This window comes from Phaethon aethereus (assembly GCF_964289735.1).
Source record: "Phaethon aethereus genome assembly, chromosome: 1".
Taxonomy (NCBI): Eukaryota; Metazoa; Chordata; class Aves; order Phaethontiformes; family Phaethontidae; genus Phaethon; species Phaethon aethereus.
In genome coordinates, this window is record NC_138575.1 from 216,252,627 (window position 1) to 216,269,793 (window position 17,167).

A 17,167-nucleotide genomic window follows, 5' to 3' on the forward strand; every position below is an offset into this window, starting at 1 on the left:
TGTTACAACAATGTTAGTGCATACCTAAAACCTAGAAACTAGTTAGAAGCAAGAAATAGCATAAGTAGTATTAGAAGAGTAATTTGCCAACAACAGCCAACATCTTTCAAAATCTACACCTCCGCACTTCAGTTTACAAATATCAGTTCAGTTTATGTCTTCCCCATTAGACATGAGAAAGGCATGAAAACACTTGGGGGCAAGGTGAAGGGAGACAGGAATAATAATTTTTAAAAAATCCTAGGAGGCTACAGAGGGAAGTCAGGGATGAATTTTAAGCACAATCTTGTCTCACTATATTCTCTTAAAGTGAGTTTGGTTTATTAACTGCTAGAGTACACAGGTGAAACACTACTAAACTAAGATAATTTTTTTCATCCTGCCGCTGTCAACTAATTTGACCCAAGCAAGCAGCCAGAAGACAACGGCAGTTGTTCCTCATTGCTAATTTGGGTACTTGCCAATACTCACATTATTGAAAAACTATCCAAGAAGCTGTTCATCACTGATTAACACAGTGCATTTTTGGAAGATGTCTGCTTCATAGACCGGTGTTGTTTCAAAATTAACACAAAGAACTGAAAACTAAACCCTGTGAGAACAGAATTCAGTTCTACAGTACAAGCTCCATACAGCTTATTGAGAAACAAAGACAAAAACACTACTTGGCAAAGCTGTATGGAAGACCAGCATGAACACATTTAAGCCAAACTGGGGGTCATGGGAGATACACACAAGCTTTGTGCTCACTTGAGGTGGCTGATGGAATGTCCTCTAGACTTTTGGAAGGCATTTTCCTATCTGCACTCCTTTTCAAAGCCATCAAAACAGGGTTTAATTCTTCTTCTGAACCTGTTACGAGACAAAACACATGAACACTGCACACACAGACATGCCATTTTAAGCAAGTCACTAAAAAACCAACCATGGATTTCTCATGAGAATCTATTTTGACTGTTAGCAAAGACAGTGAATGTTCAATGAAGATACAAAATAAATCCAAAATAAAAAAAAAATAAATGTCTAATTTTAAGTGTCCATTTGCTCGCTCTACATTCTCTCAGCCATCAGCAGAGAGAGGCAGGTTGGTTCATTTGTTCTCTGTCTCTACTGACTAATAAGGGGGTTTCAGGCAATCATGGCACTTAATTTTCTACGAACAACATAGGATAAATGCAGACTTTAGCCATTTTGTAACCATCTTGTTATGAATCAGCACAAAAAAGTCAATAGCTTCAGTTTTTCCCTCTGTGTAAATTTGTCCGTTATATTTTCTCCCAGTGAAAGTAATTTTGTTTCAATACTTGAATAACAACCACAAAAACCCCAGCTCTGGAGATATCTGAAATTATGCAAATGTCTCCAAGGGCAGAATCAAGCCAGACCTAGGTCCTTCAGAAACCTTTAAGACCTTCTCTCCTTCCTACCTCACTTTCCTCCCCATCAGTCAACCAACCAGGCCTTACAGTGTAGCTGTCTGTAATTATGGGTAACAACAAATTATGTTTCATTTTTCCTCATTTATTTTGAGTTTTCACTTCCATTGGAATCCCACTTTTAAAACAGGCTCAAGAGTATGTTGGCAGGCCCTGGAAACTTCACATAATTTCTCAGATTCTCCAGGTGGCAAAAACATTCCTAGTCTCTCAGCAGCAGATTAAAAAGGTTAAATTACCTCCTCTATCTTAAGCTCCTCAATGACTATCACACATTGACTAGAGCCGCCATTCAACCAAATAATAAGAATCATGGTAAACAGACCGCTTCATTTCTATGGCCTCTTGCTAGAGCAACAGGCAGCAGTGCTAAATGAAATAGCACAGAGTATTGGTATTGTCTTTATATCCAACCATTCCACTGGATATTATATATATTTTTTAAATTTTTCTTATATATCAAGTATTTGAAGTATTTCAGGTACCTTTGAAAAGTAGCTGGTGAAACTAAAGAATGAACTCAGTCAGTCACTGATTTTATTTTTTTCTCCTCTTTTAATCCAGTATATTTAAAAGAAATAACCAGATTTTGAGTGTTACAGCCTTATTAATTTCAAGGCAATGTCACGGGGAAAGAAGAAAAGGGTAAATCATGGAGACTGACGCAATTGATTCATGCTGCTAAACTCCCCTTACCAAAAAGGCTTACCCAAATGTAGTATGTGTTTGTCAAACACTTTCCAATTAAAGAACTTAAATTAGTTCTTCCCATCCTTCCCAAAAAAATATCCAAAGCATTCAATTAAGAACTAAGTATCACACAGAATTTCAGTTAACATATTTCAAGCTGGCTACCAAAAAAAAAAAATGGTGGCCATGTTTAACAACCCAGTGCCATGAATTTTAGAAATCAAACTGCTCACGAGTTGAACTTCGCGTTCCAGAGTGGGACTCAGAGTTTTCATCTGAAAACTTGGATCCCAAATTTGAGCCGTCCCCTTCCTCTTCATCATTATCCTCATGCTGAGACATTAGGCAGAGTTGAGCTCTTTCTGGCTGGGGAAAGTTGCTCTCGTCTTTAAGTGGTGTGCTTGCCCTTCTGAATGTCAATAGTGCTTTAAGTTCTGAATTCGCTTCAGAGGCATCCAAGGATGTGCTTTCGTCTCTCCTCCTTTTTTCGTTTATCTTGAATGGCTTAATTGCAATCATATTGGTCTCTCCTTCCAAGGGAAGAAGAGCAACTGGAGCCATGTTGCTCTTTTCTATTTTATTAATAGCTCCATTTCTTTTAGGAAGATCAGGAGCTTCAATTTTACTTACTGCAAGATCATTTACTGAAGCTTTTATATTTTGTTCTGGAGCTCCCCCTTTGATAGCTATCTTCACCTGTGTATGATAGCTACTTAAAGCACTATGTGGCTGTGACATTGTCATGAATAGAGTCTCTTTTTGTGATGGAAACGTATGATCCCCAAACCTTTCATGTTTATGTAACTCTTTGGATGTTGGACACGAAACTTCAGATGCTTCTTTAAAAAGTTTTTCCAAAGAGTAACTGAATTCACTGAATTTTGCAATATTTGAAACGGAAGTTTTTTCTATTGTTTCTTGTACTTCTTGAGGATGATCCCTCTCTTGTTGATGTGGAGCATGCATACTTAGACTAGTCTGTATTTCACCTTGCATTTTCCTATCTGTATCTTCCAGCACAGAAGCAGGTCTCTCAGAGACCTCTTTCAGTAGCTTCTGCAAATTAACATCAAATACTCCATATTCAGCCTTGGACAGTGCAGATCTTTCTATGGTCTCACTGATTTCCTGTGGCAACTCTCCACCATGTTCATAAGTCGTGCTTTTAACTTCCACCTCAGCAGTTCTCTGTACTGTGCTGTCGGTAGGTTTTGGTTTAGGAGGTGGCATTTCAGAGGCCTCCTTCATCAGCTTGTCTAAAGCAGAACTCAAGCCACTGACCTTGGATGGGGCAACAGACTTTTCTACGGTCTCAGTGATTTCCTGTGGCAACTCTCCACCATGCTGATAAGTCGTGCTTTTAACTTCTACCTCAGCAGTTCTCTGTACTGTGCTGCCAGTAGGTTTTGGTTTAGGAGGTGGCGTTTCAGAGGCCTCCTTCATCAGCTTGTCTAAAGCAGAACTCAAGCCACTGACCTTGGATGGGGCAAGAGACTTTTCCATAGTCTCGTTGATGTCTTCAGGCTGACCAGTATCTTCTCGGCATGTTGATTCTATGCTACAATTAGTTTGTAAGATACCATTTGTGTCATCAGATGTTTTCATTCTCATTCTTCTATATTCAGAAGGTTGAGATGCAAAGGTTTCTCTGAGCAGGTTCTGCAAAGCAGCTTGAGGCCTCTGAGAACCCTCAAGAGCATTATCCTTGTCTGCTGCCTGATGTCGTAGACAGAAAGGTTCAAATTCCCTAAGCAGCTTCCCGAGGCCTTTTTTGTTTTCATGCTCACTTGTTGATGGCACATTCATTTTTTCTGTGCTTTTGCTTGTTTCTTCTTTTTGATCAGCAGGAGAAATGTCATGGCTCTGTTCTACTGCTCTTTCAAAGACCCTACACTGCTTTGAGTGAAAAGTCATCCCTTCCAAAATGTTTTCTTTTAGGTTCAAGCTAGATGACGTCTCAGAGGCTTCCTTTTCTAACTTCTTTAGGCCTAATTTGAATGCATCAAGCTCAGCTTTAGGTAGAACAACCTTATTCACAGTCTCTGTAACTTCCTCTTTAGGGAGACTGACATGTAATGGAGTAGTCTTGTTCTCCACTTTTTCTATAGGTAAACATAGCCGATCATCTATTGCTGTCTCCTGTAAAGCATCTTTATCACCAGGTGATTGGAGCAACTGCAAAGAAACATCATGTTCTTTTGATGAAACAATATTTTTTTCTACACATTCTTTAACTTCTTGCTCTGGAAGACCCATCTTTTCCTCTGGTTTTGAGATAATTGGTTTTCTGTCCAGCTGGACAGAGTCTGTATTTTTTGTGTGTGTCACATTCAGACCTTTCAGGGTAGGAGATCCTGAAGGCAGTTCATATGCCACAGAATCTAGTTTCTGTGGTTTTTCTCTTTCAGATGTTTGGGTTTGTTGTTGAATTAACTCTTGCTTGCTCACATTATCTCTGCCTTTTTTATATCCCTTTGATTTTCTTTCATAGGTTATATAACTAGTATTATTTGGCAAAGAAACCTCTGCCCTATCAATGCCACTCTGTAATTTAACTCCAGTATCCCAGAAGTTTCTCAAACTCTGGAACTGTGAAGGATTTGAAATTAGATTCTTGGACTTTTTATTAATTTTTTCTTTTAAAGACAAAACCTGGAAGATGGGCTTCTGTTGGGAACAAGCAGCAACATTTCCTTTAAGTGTTTCTTTGTCATCTTTGTCTTTGCTTTCTGGGGAAGCTGAAGTGGAACCAAGTCTTGGCTGCAAGTTACTGGCTTTTGGCAATTCTGTATATTCATGAACTTCACCATCAGACAGGAATATTCTTTCTGGCTTTTCAACTGCATGGCCTGGTCCAAACTCAATAGGGTTTTGATGTTCATTTCTTGAGGTCTGGCTTGCACAACTTAGTTCAGCACTTCCTAACGTATTCTTGCTTTCATCATCCAATCCATTAGGTAGGTATACTGCAGTTGGTTTTATTTTGTCACTTTCTCCAAGACCTTTCAATGCACTGCCACCTGATGCATTAGTATTGATATTAACTTCTTTCTCTCCATGACAGGGGATAGTTTTATCCCTTTCCCAGAATGCTCTGATCTCACTTATTCTTCTTTTTTCTCGTATTGCCTTCTCCAATTCACATTTCTGAGCTGGTAGCTTGTGTTCTTCATGTTCCAAGAGATTCGATTTTTGATTTTGTTGCTTGATTTCTTGACCATGTTCTTTTTCTTTAACTCTTGTACAGTCAAATTCAGCTAAGGATTTGTCATGTTGCTCCTCATTCTCTTCCTCATTCTTAGGTTTCATCCTCTCTTCTATCAGCTGTGTATCTTCTGAAATAAATGATGTAGGTGATATACTGTTCCATTGTTTAATCTTTCCAAATGCTCTCTCTTCTGTAACATCTGTTTCTTCATCCATGCTACGCCCACTGTGTTCTGTAGGAAGAACTGCTGTTCTCGTTGAGAAGTCCACTTCCTCTTTGGGTTCCCTGCCTTGGGATCTAGCTGATACATGCTTCCTATCTTCAGTACCAGAACTTCTTTTAAACCAATCTAAAACTTTTGATACCGATTCATCAGCCACTTTCAGGAGTTCATCAACGTGTTTGTCAGGCTTGAAAGTGGTGTTAGCATCTCGCTCCTCAACAAGATCAGGCTTACCTTGTTGAAGACTTGTAGAATTGGTATTTGACATCTCATGTGCTTCTGTCTTAGCAGAAAGCTGATGTTCATCTACAATGTAAACAAACTTATCAGAGTTAGCAATCAGGCACATGACTCTACGAATGTTCAAACTGTGTTAGAAAATCTCTCAGAATTATTTTTTTTTCTTTAACTGTTAGCAAAGGAGAGAGTTCTCTGTCCTTGTGTTTTTGGAAAGAACCATATTGCAGGCAATAGAGTGAAAAATAAATTCCTGCATTGAGCTATCCTACTGGAAGATTAATTGTATTACTTTTGAGGGTGTGAGCAGATAAAATTGTTTATTCCCATTCTAAACAAAAAGGCTGCATCGAAGGGGAGGCCAGGCCCGGTGGGGCAACCCAGCATATTTGTGTTTAGTCCCATAATCAAATCCCCAAGTCACAACTGGATTACTACCAAAGACAGTCGACAGCAGTACCCCAAAAATTCTTCAGTTTCCATGCAGACAGATCTACCAGGCTTTACGACAAGAATTTTATCCAAATGCCATCACTTCACCTTCATCATCCATGATAAAGGTGCCTAACCAGGCTCTGATCTGATTGCTAATTCTTAAGAATACCAATAGAAGATCATCTTAAAAACATTGAATATATTGCAGCATTAAAATACAAAAAAGTGATTTAGAATTTAATTCTGCAATATGTAGCACATTCCTACTATTTCTGTTTCTTAGTTAATTCAAACATTAATGAGTGCATGCTATATGCTATTGCATTCTGTTCTTCACTCCTATTAGTCTCTTACCAGTAAAGTTTTTGTGTGACTTTGATTCATGGCTCAAGAACTGGTTGGATTTACTTTCACGTGTCTCATCAACACTCAGTTTATTATTGCTGTTTGGTGGGATATTGCTGAAGGTCCTCTGTGGAGTTTCAAGTTTCTTAGGAGTAACTGTCTTTGTCTGCAAGGTTTCATTAACCAGGAAGACTGACCTATTACTGTCACAAGGGCCAGATGCTGATGTATCTTCTTGTAAGCCATCTATTGTTTTTATTTGTAAAGCTGATGAATAGGTTCCCAAAGGCTTTACAGCAGAAATTTGCTTATTCCCAAATGAATCTGAACTAATAGCATCACTTCCACTACTCTTTATTTCATCAGATTCTAACAAATCAAACTCTCCTGTTTCTCTACCATGGTGTAGCTGTGGGCTTTGCAGAGGTTCTCCTTTACCTGTGCTAGATGAGAACCTCACTTGTTTTAGTTTTTCCAGTGAAATTTGCGTGGAGTCTTCTGCTTCTTCCATAACGGAGTTCTTCTCAGTTTCTTCTTCAAGAATAGTTGCAGTAGGAAGACCATTCTTTTTCTGAACATCTAACATCTGATTAACATGAACTTCTGAGTCGGTGGAACTTGAACTTGAACTGCATTTCAGAATGCCCCTGGGTGGTGTACCAATGCCATTAACCCTCTCAGTCCGTTTAGCTGGTTTTGGAAAAAAGTATTCTCTCTGTGACACAGGATCTGTTGCTTTGTGAATTAATCTTCTAGCTTTTGGGACAGGACGCTTAACTGGTCCTTTCGGTGATTCATCAGTAGGTTCTGCAGAAAGCTTCTTATGTTTCTCCGTTTCATCATTTTGTAAGTTTGGTTTAGGTTGGCTGTCTTCTGAGGGTGACAAAATTTCTGTAAGACATGTATAGAAAAGTAATCATGAGTTTACATGGCATTCATCTGCATAAACAGAGGGGTATGACACAGTGCAGATCTAGAATGCAGTGTTTATTAACAAGTGGTTTATTAAAAACACCTGCAGTAAAACACAGGAAGAAATTCAACATAGGTGTTCATTTGTGTGTAACAGGAAGTTTTAACAAAAAATCCTGCAGTTATTTTTTATTCTAGAAGAATTAACTATATGACGATTCCAAAGACAGAGAGCACACCAAATTTTTGATCAGTGCTATTCCTGCAAGGGATAAACCTTGCAGGGAAGGGCAGCTTTTGAATATGGGTACACCTCTTCAGGTTCAGAACATAAACAGCAATGTACAGAAATGGAAACAGGCTATTTCCACATTCATATGCAACAAGGCAGAAATATAGAAATAATGTCCCAGTAGGGAGATGAATTTTTTTTATTTTTATTCCTGATGTGCATGTTAGCAAGCTTCAAAACAGAGACAGGACAGTAATTTCCACGTATGAGCTTGTAAATTACAACTTCAAATGCCTGTATTGTCGTATATCATCACTCATCTACTTGCTTGCAGAGAATACTGCAGGAAAGGGAAGATTTGAAACTAAACAGGACTGAGAAAACAGAGAAAAATAGAGATCAAAGAGGGTTAGGCTGTTTCTGTTGAGCCAATAGCAGCAATGACTGGAAGGTCATAAAGACAACTCTGCCAAATTAAAGGAAATTTCTCTGTTCTCTTAAGAGCAATTCAGGACAAACAGCCCTCTCAGATGGAGTGCTTAATGCTGACTGGAACTGTGGGTAAAAGAAAGGAAGCAAAACCCATTTAGTCACATAAACAGACATTTCCTGAGTATATTCATATGTTTTACACGGGGCTTGAGATGAACTAGTTGATAACTCCACATAGTTAAGATAAAACAGGTTTTGATATCTTACAGAAAGAAGCAATGAAAGTAAAAATAATTTCCATATAAACAACCAAGAAATTCACAGTCATGATAAATAAGTATATTTACCCTTCTTTTGTAGCTGAGGTAGAATAGCTGGTCTGTTTTCTGATTCCCCACTGCTCAAGTTATCACCTGATACAGTGGAATTAAATGGATTTCTCCTTCGCTAAAAAAGGAATGAACATTATTAATATAACAATTTGACTGCAATTATAAAGTCTTGACAAAAATAAAGTGCAGTGATTTCCTCTGCCTCACTACCTTGTCAGCAAAGAGTCTGAAAGCATGCCTCTTAAATTAGATACGTAACAAAAAACCTAAACAATATAAACCAGGGAACTATCAGAAGTGCTACTGATAGCCTCATCCTGTTCTTTTTGAAGTCACCTACAGCAGAGATAAGCCAACACTTAAAGACACTTGAAAATCCCAAGTTCTTGCAAGTTAAATAATTTTATCTCTAATTCTATGATTTCAGAGATATTAGAACACAGCAGGACAATTCTTTTCAGTGGTTGAAGAGGGTGGAAATAATGTCAAGGACAGCCAGCCACTGAATATAGCCGTAACAGCACTTTAGCACTGAACTTCTTACAGGTTTCCATTATCTCCCTCCAAAAGAAATAAATACTTATTTTTTAAAATTTATCATCTCTCTTCCTCAAATCTTTAATTGTCTTTACCAATGAAGGAAAAAAACACACAAAATGTAAAAGACAGCTTCTGATGTATTCCATACCAGTCATACCTTTACTGGTGAGACTCCTGCCTTCATAGGTCTTTCCTCTGGTATGTCTAACACAGAGGTTATTGTTTTAGAACTGCAAAGAAAAAGCATATAACAACTTCAGCAAACAGAACTTTACGTTAAGCCTTTTTGTAAAAACAATACAAAGATTTGCTTGTACATGCTCAAATATAACCTCTTGGCTCCGAAAGTGTTCTGTTTAGCCTGTTCTCATCAGATTTAGAAGCAAACCTTCTCCTTTCCATAGCAACGGGGTATTCTCGCTGCTTTGTTTCCTTGCAAAAATTTCTTTTTGCAAGGAAAAAGAATTCAATACAACTTCTACTTGGCATGACAGAAACCAAATTTTAAATATTTTTTATATTTTTGAGCAAGCTTTAGGTAAATATAGCCACTCTCCAAACAATATCAGTGTTGCCGTCTCCATCCTTATCCTACACTTATACTTCTAGGACTGAAATCAAAGTGGAGGAAAGTGCCAAAATCTGATAAAAATAGAGCTTTGCAAAATATTAAAGTAAAAAAAAAAACAGAGGAACTCCATTACCACTATATCAAAGATGACACGTGCCACTGATGACAAAACATGCCCTCAGATCGAGGGCACCCTCAGCAAGTTCACAGATGACACCAAGCTGAGTGGTGCGGTTGACATGCCTGAGGGACAGGATGCCATCCAGAGGGACCTGGACAAGCTCGAGGAATGGGCCCGTGTGAACCCCATGAGGTTCAATAAGGTCAAGGACAGGGTCCTTGCACGTGGGTCAGAGCAACCCCCGCTATCCATACAAGCTGGGGGATGAAGGGATGGAGAGCAGCCCTGCCGAGAAGGACTTGGGGGAACCGGTGGGTGAACAGCTGGACATGAGCCAGCAATGTGTGCTCGCAGCCCCAAAGGCCAACCGTGTCCTGGGCTGCACCCAAAGCCGTGTGGCCAGCAGGACGAGGGAGGGGATTCTGCCCCTCTGCTCTGGGGAGACCCCCCTGCAGTGCTGCGTCCAGCTCTGGAGCCCTCAGCACAGGAGAGACATGGACCTGTTGGAGCGGGGCCAGAGGAGGCCCCAGCAACGCTCCAAGGGCTGGAACAGCTCTTCTGGGAGGCCAGGCTGGGAGAGCTGGGGTTGTTCAGCCTGGAGCAGAGAAGGCTCCAGGGAGACCTTATTGCAGCTGCCAGGACTTAAAGGGGGCTGATAAGAAAGAGGGGGACAGACTTTTTAGCAGGGCCTGTTGTGATAGGACAAGAGGTAATGGTTTTAAACTAAAAGAGGGGAGATTCAGACTAGATCTAAGGAAGAAATTTTTGACAATGAGGATGGTGAACCACTGGCACAGGTTGCCCAGAGAGGTGGTAGATGCCCCATCCTTGGAAACATTCCAGGTCAGGCTGGACGGGGCTCTGAGCAACCTGATTTAGTTGTCCCTGTCAAGATGTCCCTGCTCACTGCAGGGGGGTTGGACTAGATGACCTTTCAAGGTCCCTTCCAACCCAATTCATTCTATGATTCTATGATCTCAGGACAAGAAAACAGCTCCCAGCTCTCATCAAGTTCCGGGTACAAACAGGAGCTCCCTCCTCACACGGACAAAGATCTCTCCAGTCAGGTAACTGGCAACAGTCTGCTCTGCTGAGAAGAGAACAACTTTCCCATCTTCTCCAGCGTACAATACAGCTTATCTCAGATTTTAGAAAAAATAGTCTGGCAGCCACCCTTGAAAGGCTACTGGCCTCTGGAATGCTAAGTGTGTCCGAGAAGTGACATTGCTCCCATTTTACAAATGGAACAACATCATTATGGAGAAGATGACACTGTAATGAGCAGCGTAAACATAAGGCTAGGATAAAAATACCAGCTGTAATCTGACCTATAAACTTTGACATCTCTTCCTTGCTCTTTTGGTTCAACACTACCTTTAAGAAATATCTCACCATGCATGGCAATACAAACTCAAGGTGTGAGCTGATCTTGTAATGGAAACTATGTCTTGGGTGAAAAAATAAACTGTTTGTATTTCTAGAGTAACTGCAACAGTCTCATATGCACATGCTAGGTATATTATTATTGTTCTCTTTATTCTTCTCTGATCCTAATAAGAAAAAAATATTTTCCTAGTTCTCAATGAGGTCGATATTGCAACTTTAAATTTCTTTTTAAAATATCATTCCACATCACAATTTTTAGCCTTAGTTCTAATACTGTTTTTAAAAAGTCTGAAATTACTTATACTTAAAGAATCTTCCTTCTGCTGAACTGGAGTTTACGTTCTTGCTTTTATAAGCACTTGAGTTTGTGTTTTTGTTTTTATGAGCACCTGTGTGCTCCTGCACTTTGTGTCTCAGCTACTCCATCTACTACCCAACAGGACAAACATGATTTTTTTTGAATTTTTTTTGAGGTCAAGGTCATGAATGCTTTAACCCTTCCCTCATTTCAAACAAGGATAATACTGTTATGTATTATAACATAATATATAACAGGCTGCAAGAAAGTGGTAAGACATTCTTCAGTCTGCAGTTTTTACAGGTGGGGAAGTAACTTTTTTAAGTCTTGTTGAAAACGCACACTGTCCCACAATATTTTAATGCAATGCTACTTCAGATTACCATAGAATAATTAAAGAGCTGTTAATTTGGCATTACATCCTGGAAGCCCTGCTCTAAAGAAAGCATAAGGTAGAGGGAAAACCACGCCTAGAATCCTATAACTAGGTTTCATAACAAAAGGTCTGAAAATATGAGTTTACCCTCAACCCATACAGATGGGAAAACTGAACAAACAGTTCCCAGATAGGCTGCATTCACAAGGCTAATCTAAGAGAGTGTATGAAGCCAAGCTGATAAATACACCCAGATGATTAAAAATAATTCCTGCACTGCAATTCAGCAAAACAAAAGTGCTGAGAACCACAGCGAAAGCCCGAATTCCCCAGAGACTGGACAGCACTGGACCAAGAAAGGCAACCAAGGAGGCAACAAGGCGAGGGCAGGACAAAGCTGGAGAAAGGGGTTATAGATTTGCAGGCACTGTCAATACAGTCTACTCAGGAATGGCCTCCCATTCAAACCAACAGGCTTTCCTGGGCTCATCCTGAAGCGTAGAGAATCTGGTGTGAGTAAAGGTATTTAATGGTACTCCATAAAAATGTCCTTACCTAGGTTTCCCAGCACCCCTATTATTCCAGGAAAGTTACATGGATTTTAAGAACTAAGGCTTTTTTCAAATTTTCACCTTGCAGAAGTCTAGGACCCAGACTTGTCACCTGTTAAATGAAGGCTAAGAATATTTTCCAGCCTAGGGAAGAAAAGAACCTACAAATCTTAATTTGAAAGAAAAAACCCATTTAACATTGTCCTTTTTGAGATTCAGCATATAGACAGATGGTGTCACTGAACAGAGGTAATATTGACAGTCTGAGTCACCCTATGAAAGCTCGTTCTGTGCAAGGTTACACCTTCAAAAGACAATTCACACACCTGGCCTGTAAAGGCACTGGTATGCAAGAAAAGCACCACAGTGATATAATGCCCAAGAAAAAAAGTTGTTCATAGCTTCATTACTGAATTTAGATATTTGAGGTGTGAGGATGAAGATCACTATGCTAATTTTAAGAATATAGTTGTGGGCTGATTTCTGTTCCACCTAATATAGCAGCACCCTGACTCAACAGCAGTTGAGCTGGCCCCAGGGTTGGATTTGACCCTCAGCAGTTTACAAACAGATCTACCAGAACTGAACTTTCTTCACATTCTGTTAAGAATTGTTTTGATTTAAGAATAGGATCCATAACAAAAATGGTATAGGTGATTTGTTATCACATATTTTCTGGTCCCAATCCTCAGGTTAGCAGTTGTTCAGTTTGTGCAAAGCTTCGCAAGCTAGTACTGGCCTGAAGCCCACTCTTAGAGGAAGAAGGGGAAAAAAATCCCAAACTCTAAAACTGAGCACTCCCACAAACCTACCCTTAAAGTAGCACTTTAAAATGTTCCAACAACATTGGGGAAGGGCATCAGGGAAGGAACACTGAGGGGGAAGCTGAGCAACCTTTATCATCCTTAGTGTACAACTTAATTTTTTGGGAAGTCTGTAACAAAGAAGTTTATCTAACCATTTTCAGCACAATTTCAGATATGGGTAGGACAGATACCCGTCTGAGTTCACCGATAATGATATGTAAAGAATAATAAAAAGCATTAATGCAAGCCAGAGTTAAGACACCAACCTTTGGTGCTATTCATCGTGAGCGTGCGTGCCCAGTTTGCAGACCACGAAAGTTTAAGATGGAACTGCTACTAGATACTGAACAAATGCACAGTAGGAGACAAGCCTTGCTGCAAAGAAAAAACAGGTGACAGACAGAGAAGGACTTAGAAGACAGATAAGAAAGTGAAATGTTACAGAGCTGACCAGTGACATGACGAGAAGTAAAACAGTCAACCTAAGAAGTAACTCTCACTGTTCACTGAAAGCACAAAACAATAGCTATCTGTGTTACACCCTGGTTCTTGCTTCCTCAATGATGTTGAGGAGTCTGGCTATTTAAAGACATTTCATTTCCACCTGTTGTCACCCTACCTAGGAGATCAGCAATTTCCTCTTCAAAGGCATTTTTTTTTGAAAGCTCTTCACTCAGCCAATGAATTACTACATGTATGTGTTTTAAAGAGAGGACATTTCTCTCTCAGAAATAAATTCAGAATATTTCAAAGCAAAATGGAGCTGTTTGGAATATTTACAGACTTGAGTGATTTAATACAAAATCCTCTGTAGTTCAGAAACTGTTTCTCATCCAGCTTTTGTGCAACAGCTATAGCCATTCAGGCATACCCAAGCTGACTGTCTTGCCCTACTCTGAATGGAAGCTTCTCTCTTGCAGAAAGACATTCATTTTTCCTCAGTAGAATCAGATTTGTTTTCTGCAAGTATCCAAAGATTCTGGTTCTTTCCACCTGAAATACATTTGATGTCTTTTTTAAAAAAGTCTCAGACATGTTAGGCTGTGCACCCAGAAGTCCGGAAAATTCTAAAGAGCAATTTCTTAATCTCTGATTCTTCATATGATCCAAGTTTAAAATTCAGTTTGATTCAATCAATAGCCTGGTATCGCTGAGTGACTGAATGAAGAGATGCAGAGGGTATTGTTCCCATTATTAGTAACTGCAAAGGACTGATCATGGCCATGCATTCTAACCAGAAAATCCTGATCTCACTTCTGGGAGCCAGACTAAGCTGTGACATGAGAACATGTGTGGGACCATTCTGTACACCTTTGGCAATTTTTTCCTTGTTGAGGTAAGCTGAAGATTGTTCTGCATTTGAATGCAGAACAATTAACAATGGATGACTATGATTTGTCAACCTTTCACATGCATGGATTCCTTGGGTGATTCTGAAGAAGCATTTGATGGTCTTTGAAATAAGAGGAAAGTACAATATTTTGGATGGAACTTACGGCTCACAAGTTGCACCAGTCCTGATATATACATACTAACTGTGATTAAATAGACAGCTTACCTTGAACTGGATTTCAGTTGTTGCTCTTCTTCTTGATGTTCCACAATGCCACGTAGTTCTGGTGGCACAAAGACTTCTTTATTAACATTGCTCACCCAGCTGTTCTTTGCTTTGTTTGATTTGTTCTGACTCATTTCAGCTAAAATATGAAACAAGAATATTGTTGTCTCCCATATGTTCATACAGGACTTCTTAAGCAGCAAATACAAGTATTTGCATTCAGTCCTACAGCTACTTCAAAAGTCCACCATACTTGACTTATGTACAGAAGCGGATTTGGTGCATTCTGAAGAATAATTTTTTTAATGCTACTAGAGATGTCACATACTGCTCTGAATACTTCATGCTACTACTCCAGCTACATCTGCTTTAGACCTTAAAGTGATTCTAAATGGAGCAGTTTTCTACAACAACCCTGGTAAAGACTGATCCTGTAGTTCTTGCAGGTAGATAAACATCGAAAATTTAACTTCAGTGTTCTGAGGAAACAAAAAAAATTAAATCATAGGAAACTGAAAATATGTTGAAGTTCAGTTAATCTCCTACAACAGTAAATTGGAAGTTGGTCATAAATGTTATTTAAGCAGGTGGCTAATCCTTTATGGATAGAATTACCACAAGAAGTTAAGTATAAAAAAACCAACCAAAAAGCCCCACTCATTCAGCAAATGACACAGGAAAACAAGGCTAAGTTGTAGTTACAACACATATAGCAAGTAGCGAGCTGTTGTCCATCCACAGTATTGAAAGAAGCACCTCACTTACTTCACCAGCACGCAGCAAAATCCCTTAGTAGAACTTAAAAAAATATTATAAAGATTACAAATATCAGTACAAACTGCTGATAATAATGAGTGTCCTGCCTTTCTAAGTCAAAAGGATTTAGTACAACTAGAGGAGGTTAGGAGGGAATGGGGCTCAATTTCTCCAAGAAAAAAAATCACTTTCTGTACAAAGAATAATAAAATAGACCAGGACTCCTCAGATGAGGAAGTCAGATGCTGGGAGACATATAACAGAAGTCTATACAATCCTGTATACTATATTATATATGTTTTTGTGAATATAGATCGACTGTTCACTTTCTCTCCCACGGATAATGTTAGTGGTGATCAGTTCAAAATCAGAAAAGGAAATAGTTACTTCTTATGTGGAAAACCTTCATTTTAAAATGCTTTGAGACAGGGCATGGTGAATGTTAGAGAGGCATGGCGTTAAAGAACTTCTTGAACAAATTAATGGGGAAAAAATAAGCCAGAAATACCTCCTCTGTTTCAAAAAAGTCTGAGGTGCAATTGGCTGCAGGCTGGTCCTGGCCTTGGAGCCTACACATGCTGCCAGGCACTCTCAGAGGCAGGGTGCTGGGGACATGAGCTTTCAGTCTGGTCCAGTAGAGCAGCTCTTATGTTCTACTCTTTTGTTTTGTTTCTCTCCAAACAAAACACTGCACTTGCTTCTGATGTTAAATGCAGTGCATTATCTTTCCACACTCTAATTTTTTTAAATAAGAGTTTCAGAATATAATATTTATTATCAAGTGAGCACCAGGCTTGCCAACGTAACTCAATTTACACACAATATACTACTACCTATCTGCACTACTAAATTAATGTCTGCAACTGTTCTCTGGCACATGAACACAGCTGGCTTTAACACACGTTTCTAATAGATCACTTGAGGACACCCACCATGATGTTGGGGAACGGTGGGTGCATTCAAAGGTAACGTGGAACAAGATGCCAGTTCTAGCTGCCAGAGCTCCCAGCACATATATTTCAGTAGTTATAACCACTAGCTCTAGCTCATGGTGCCTACTATTTCAAATCAGCTTGAACCACCTTTGGTCTCCTTAAAAATAAAAATAGACCTCAGAGATCTCAAACTGAGCACCCAAAATCTTGGAAATCCATACTACGGAGCAATTTCCTCAATCTCTGATTCTTTGCATGTTCCAGGATGGCTCACAGGGCCTCAAAAATGGAAATAAGAATGCAGTCCAGGAGTGCAGAGAGGTTTTAGTCCTACATATAAACACAAGCCAGTCCCTCCTCTTACAAGTCATCACACAGAATTCTCTTCAATACATAGCATTGAGGGAGAGGAAAGCTTACACTGTAAACTACATAGGAAATCTCATTTTTGCATCATTTTCTCCTTTTAGAGATACCAGTATTCATCTTGTATTTCACAGACAGCAGTGTCTGAGCTTAGCTAAGCAAGACCCAGCCTTTGCAAAATAAAATACAATCCAAATGCTTACCAAGAGTGGCAGGCTTCCGTCGCATGGAAGCTCTAATAATATCTGCTCCATGTATCTTATCTCTGTGTCTCTTTGACTTTGCTTCATAAAACCACTGCCCACTCATATTCTTTAGCTGAACATCATCTTTGACTTTTTCTGGTAAATGTCTGGGGAGGGACAAAAAAAAAAAAAAAAAGAATAAATGAGATACACAATCTACTTACCTGTGTGAACAG

At 39.3% G+C, this 17,167-nt stretch overlaps 1 protein-coding gene across 2 annotated transcripts in view; it reads right to left on the bottom strand.

Moving 5' to 3' along the window:
• Positions 1 to 17,167, bottom strand: part of SYTL2 (synaptotagmin like 2) — a gene marked incomplete at both ends in the record, with an annotated part of 43,689 nt that overhangs the window by 13,889 nt on the left and 12,633 nt on the right. For both annotated transcript variants that reach the window (XM_082014275.1, XM_082014274.1), the window contains 7 exons: positions 751 to 852; positions 5,792 to 5,863; positions 6,584 to 7,465; positions 8,498 to 8,597; positions 9,180 to 9,252; positions 14,690 to 14,828; positions 16,950 to 17,098. In XM_082014275.1, coding sequence (XP_081870401.1) covers positions 751 to 852; positions 5,792 to 5,863; positions 6,584 to 7,465; positions 8,498 to 8,597; positions 9,180 to 9,252; positions 14,690 to 14,828; positions 16,950 to 17,098 — 1,517 coding nt within the window. The remainder of the gene's footprint in view (positions 1 to 750; positions 853 to 5,791; positions 5,864 to 6,583; positions 7,466 to 8,497; positions 8,598 to 9,179; positions 9,253 to 14,689; positions 14,829 to 16,949; positions 17,099 to 17,167) is intronic.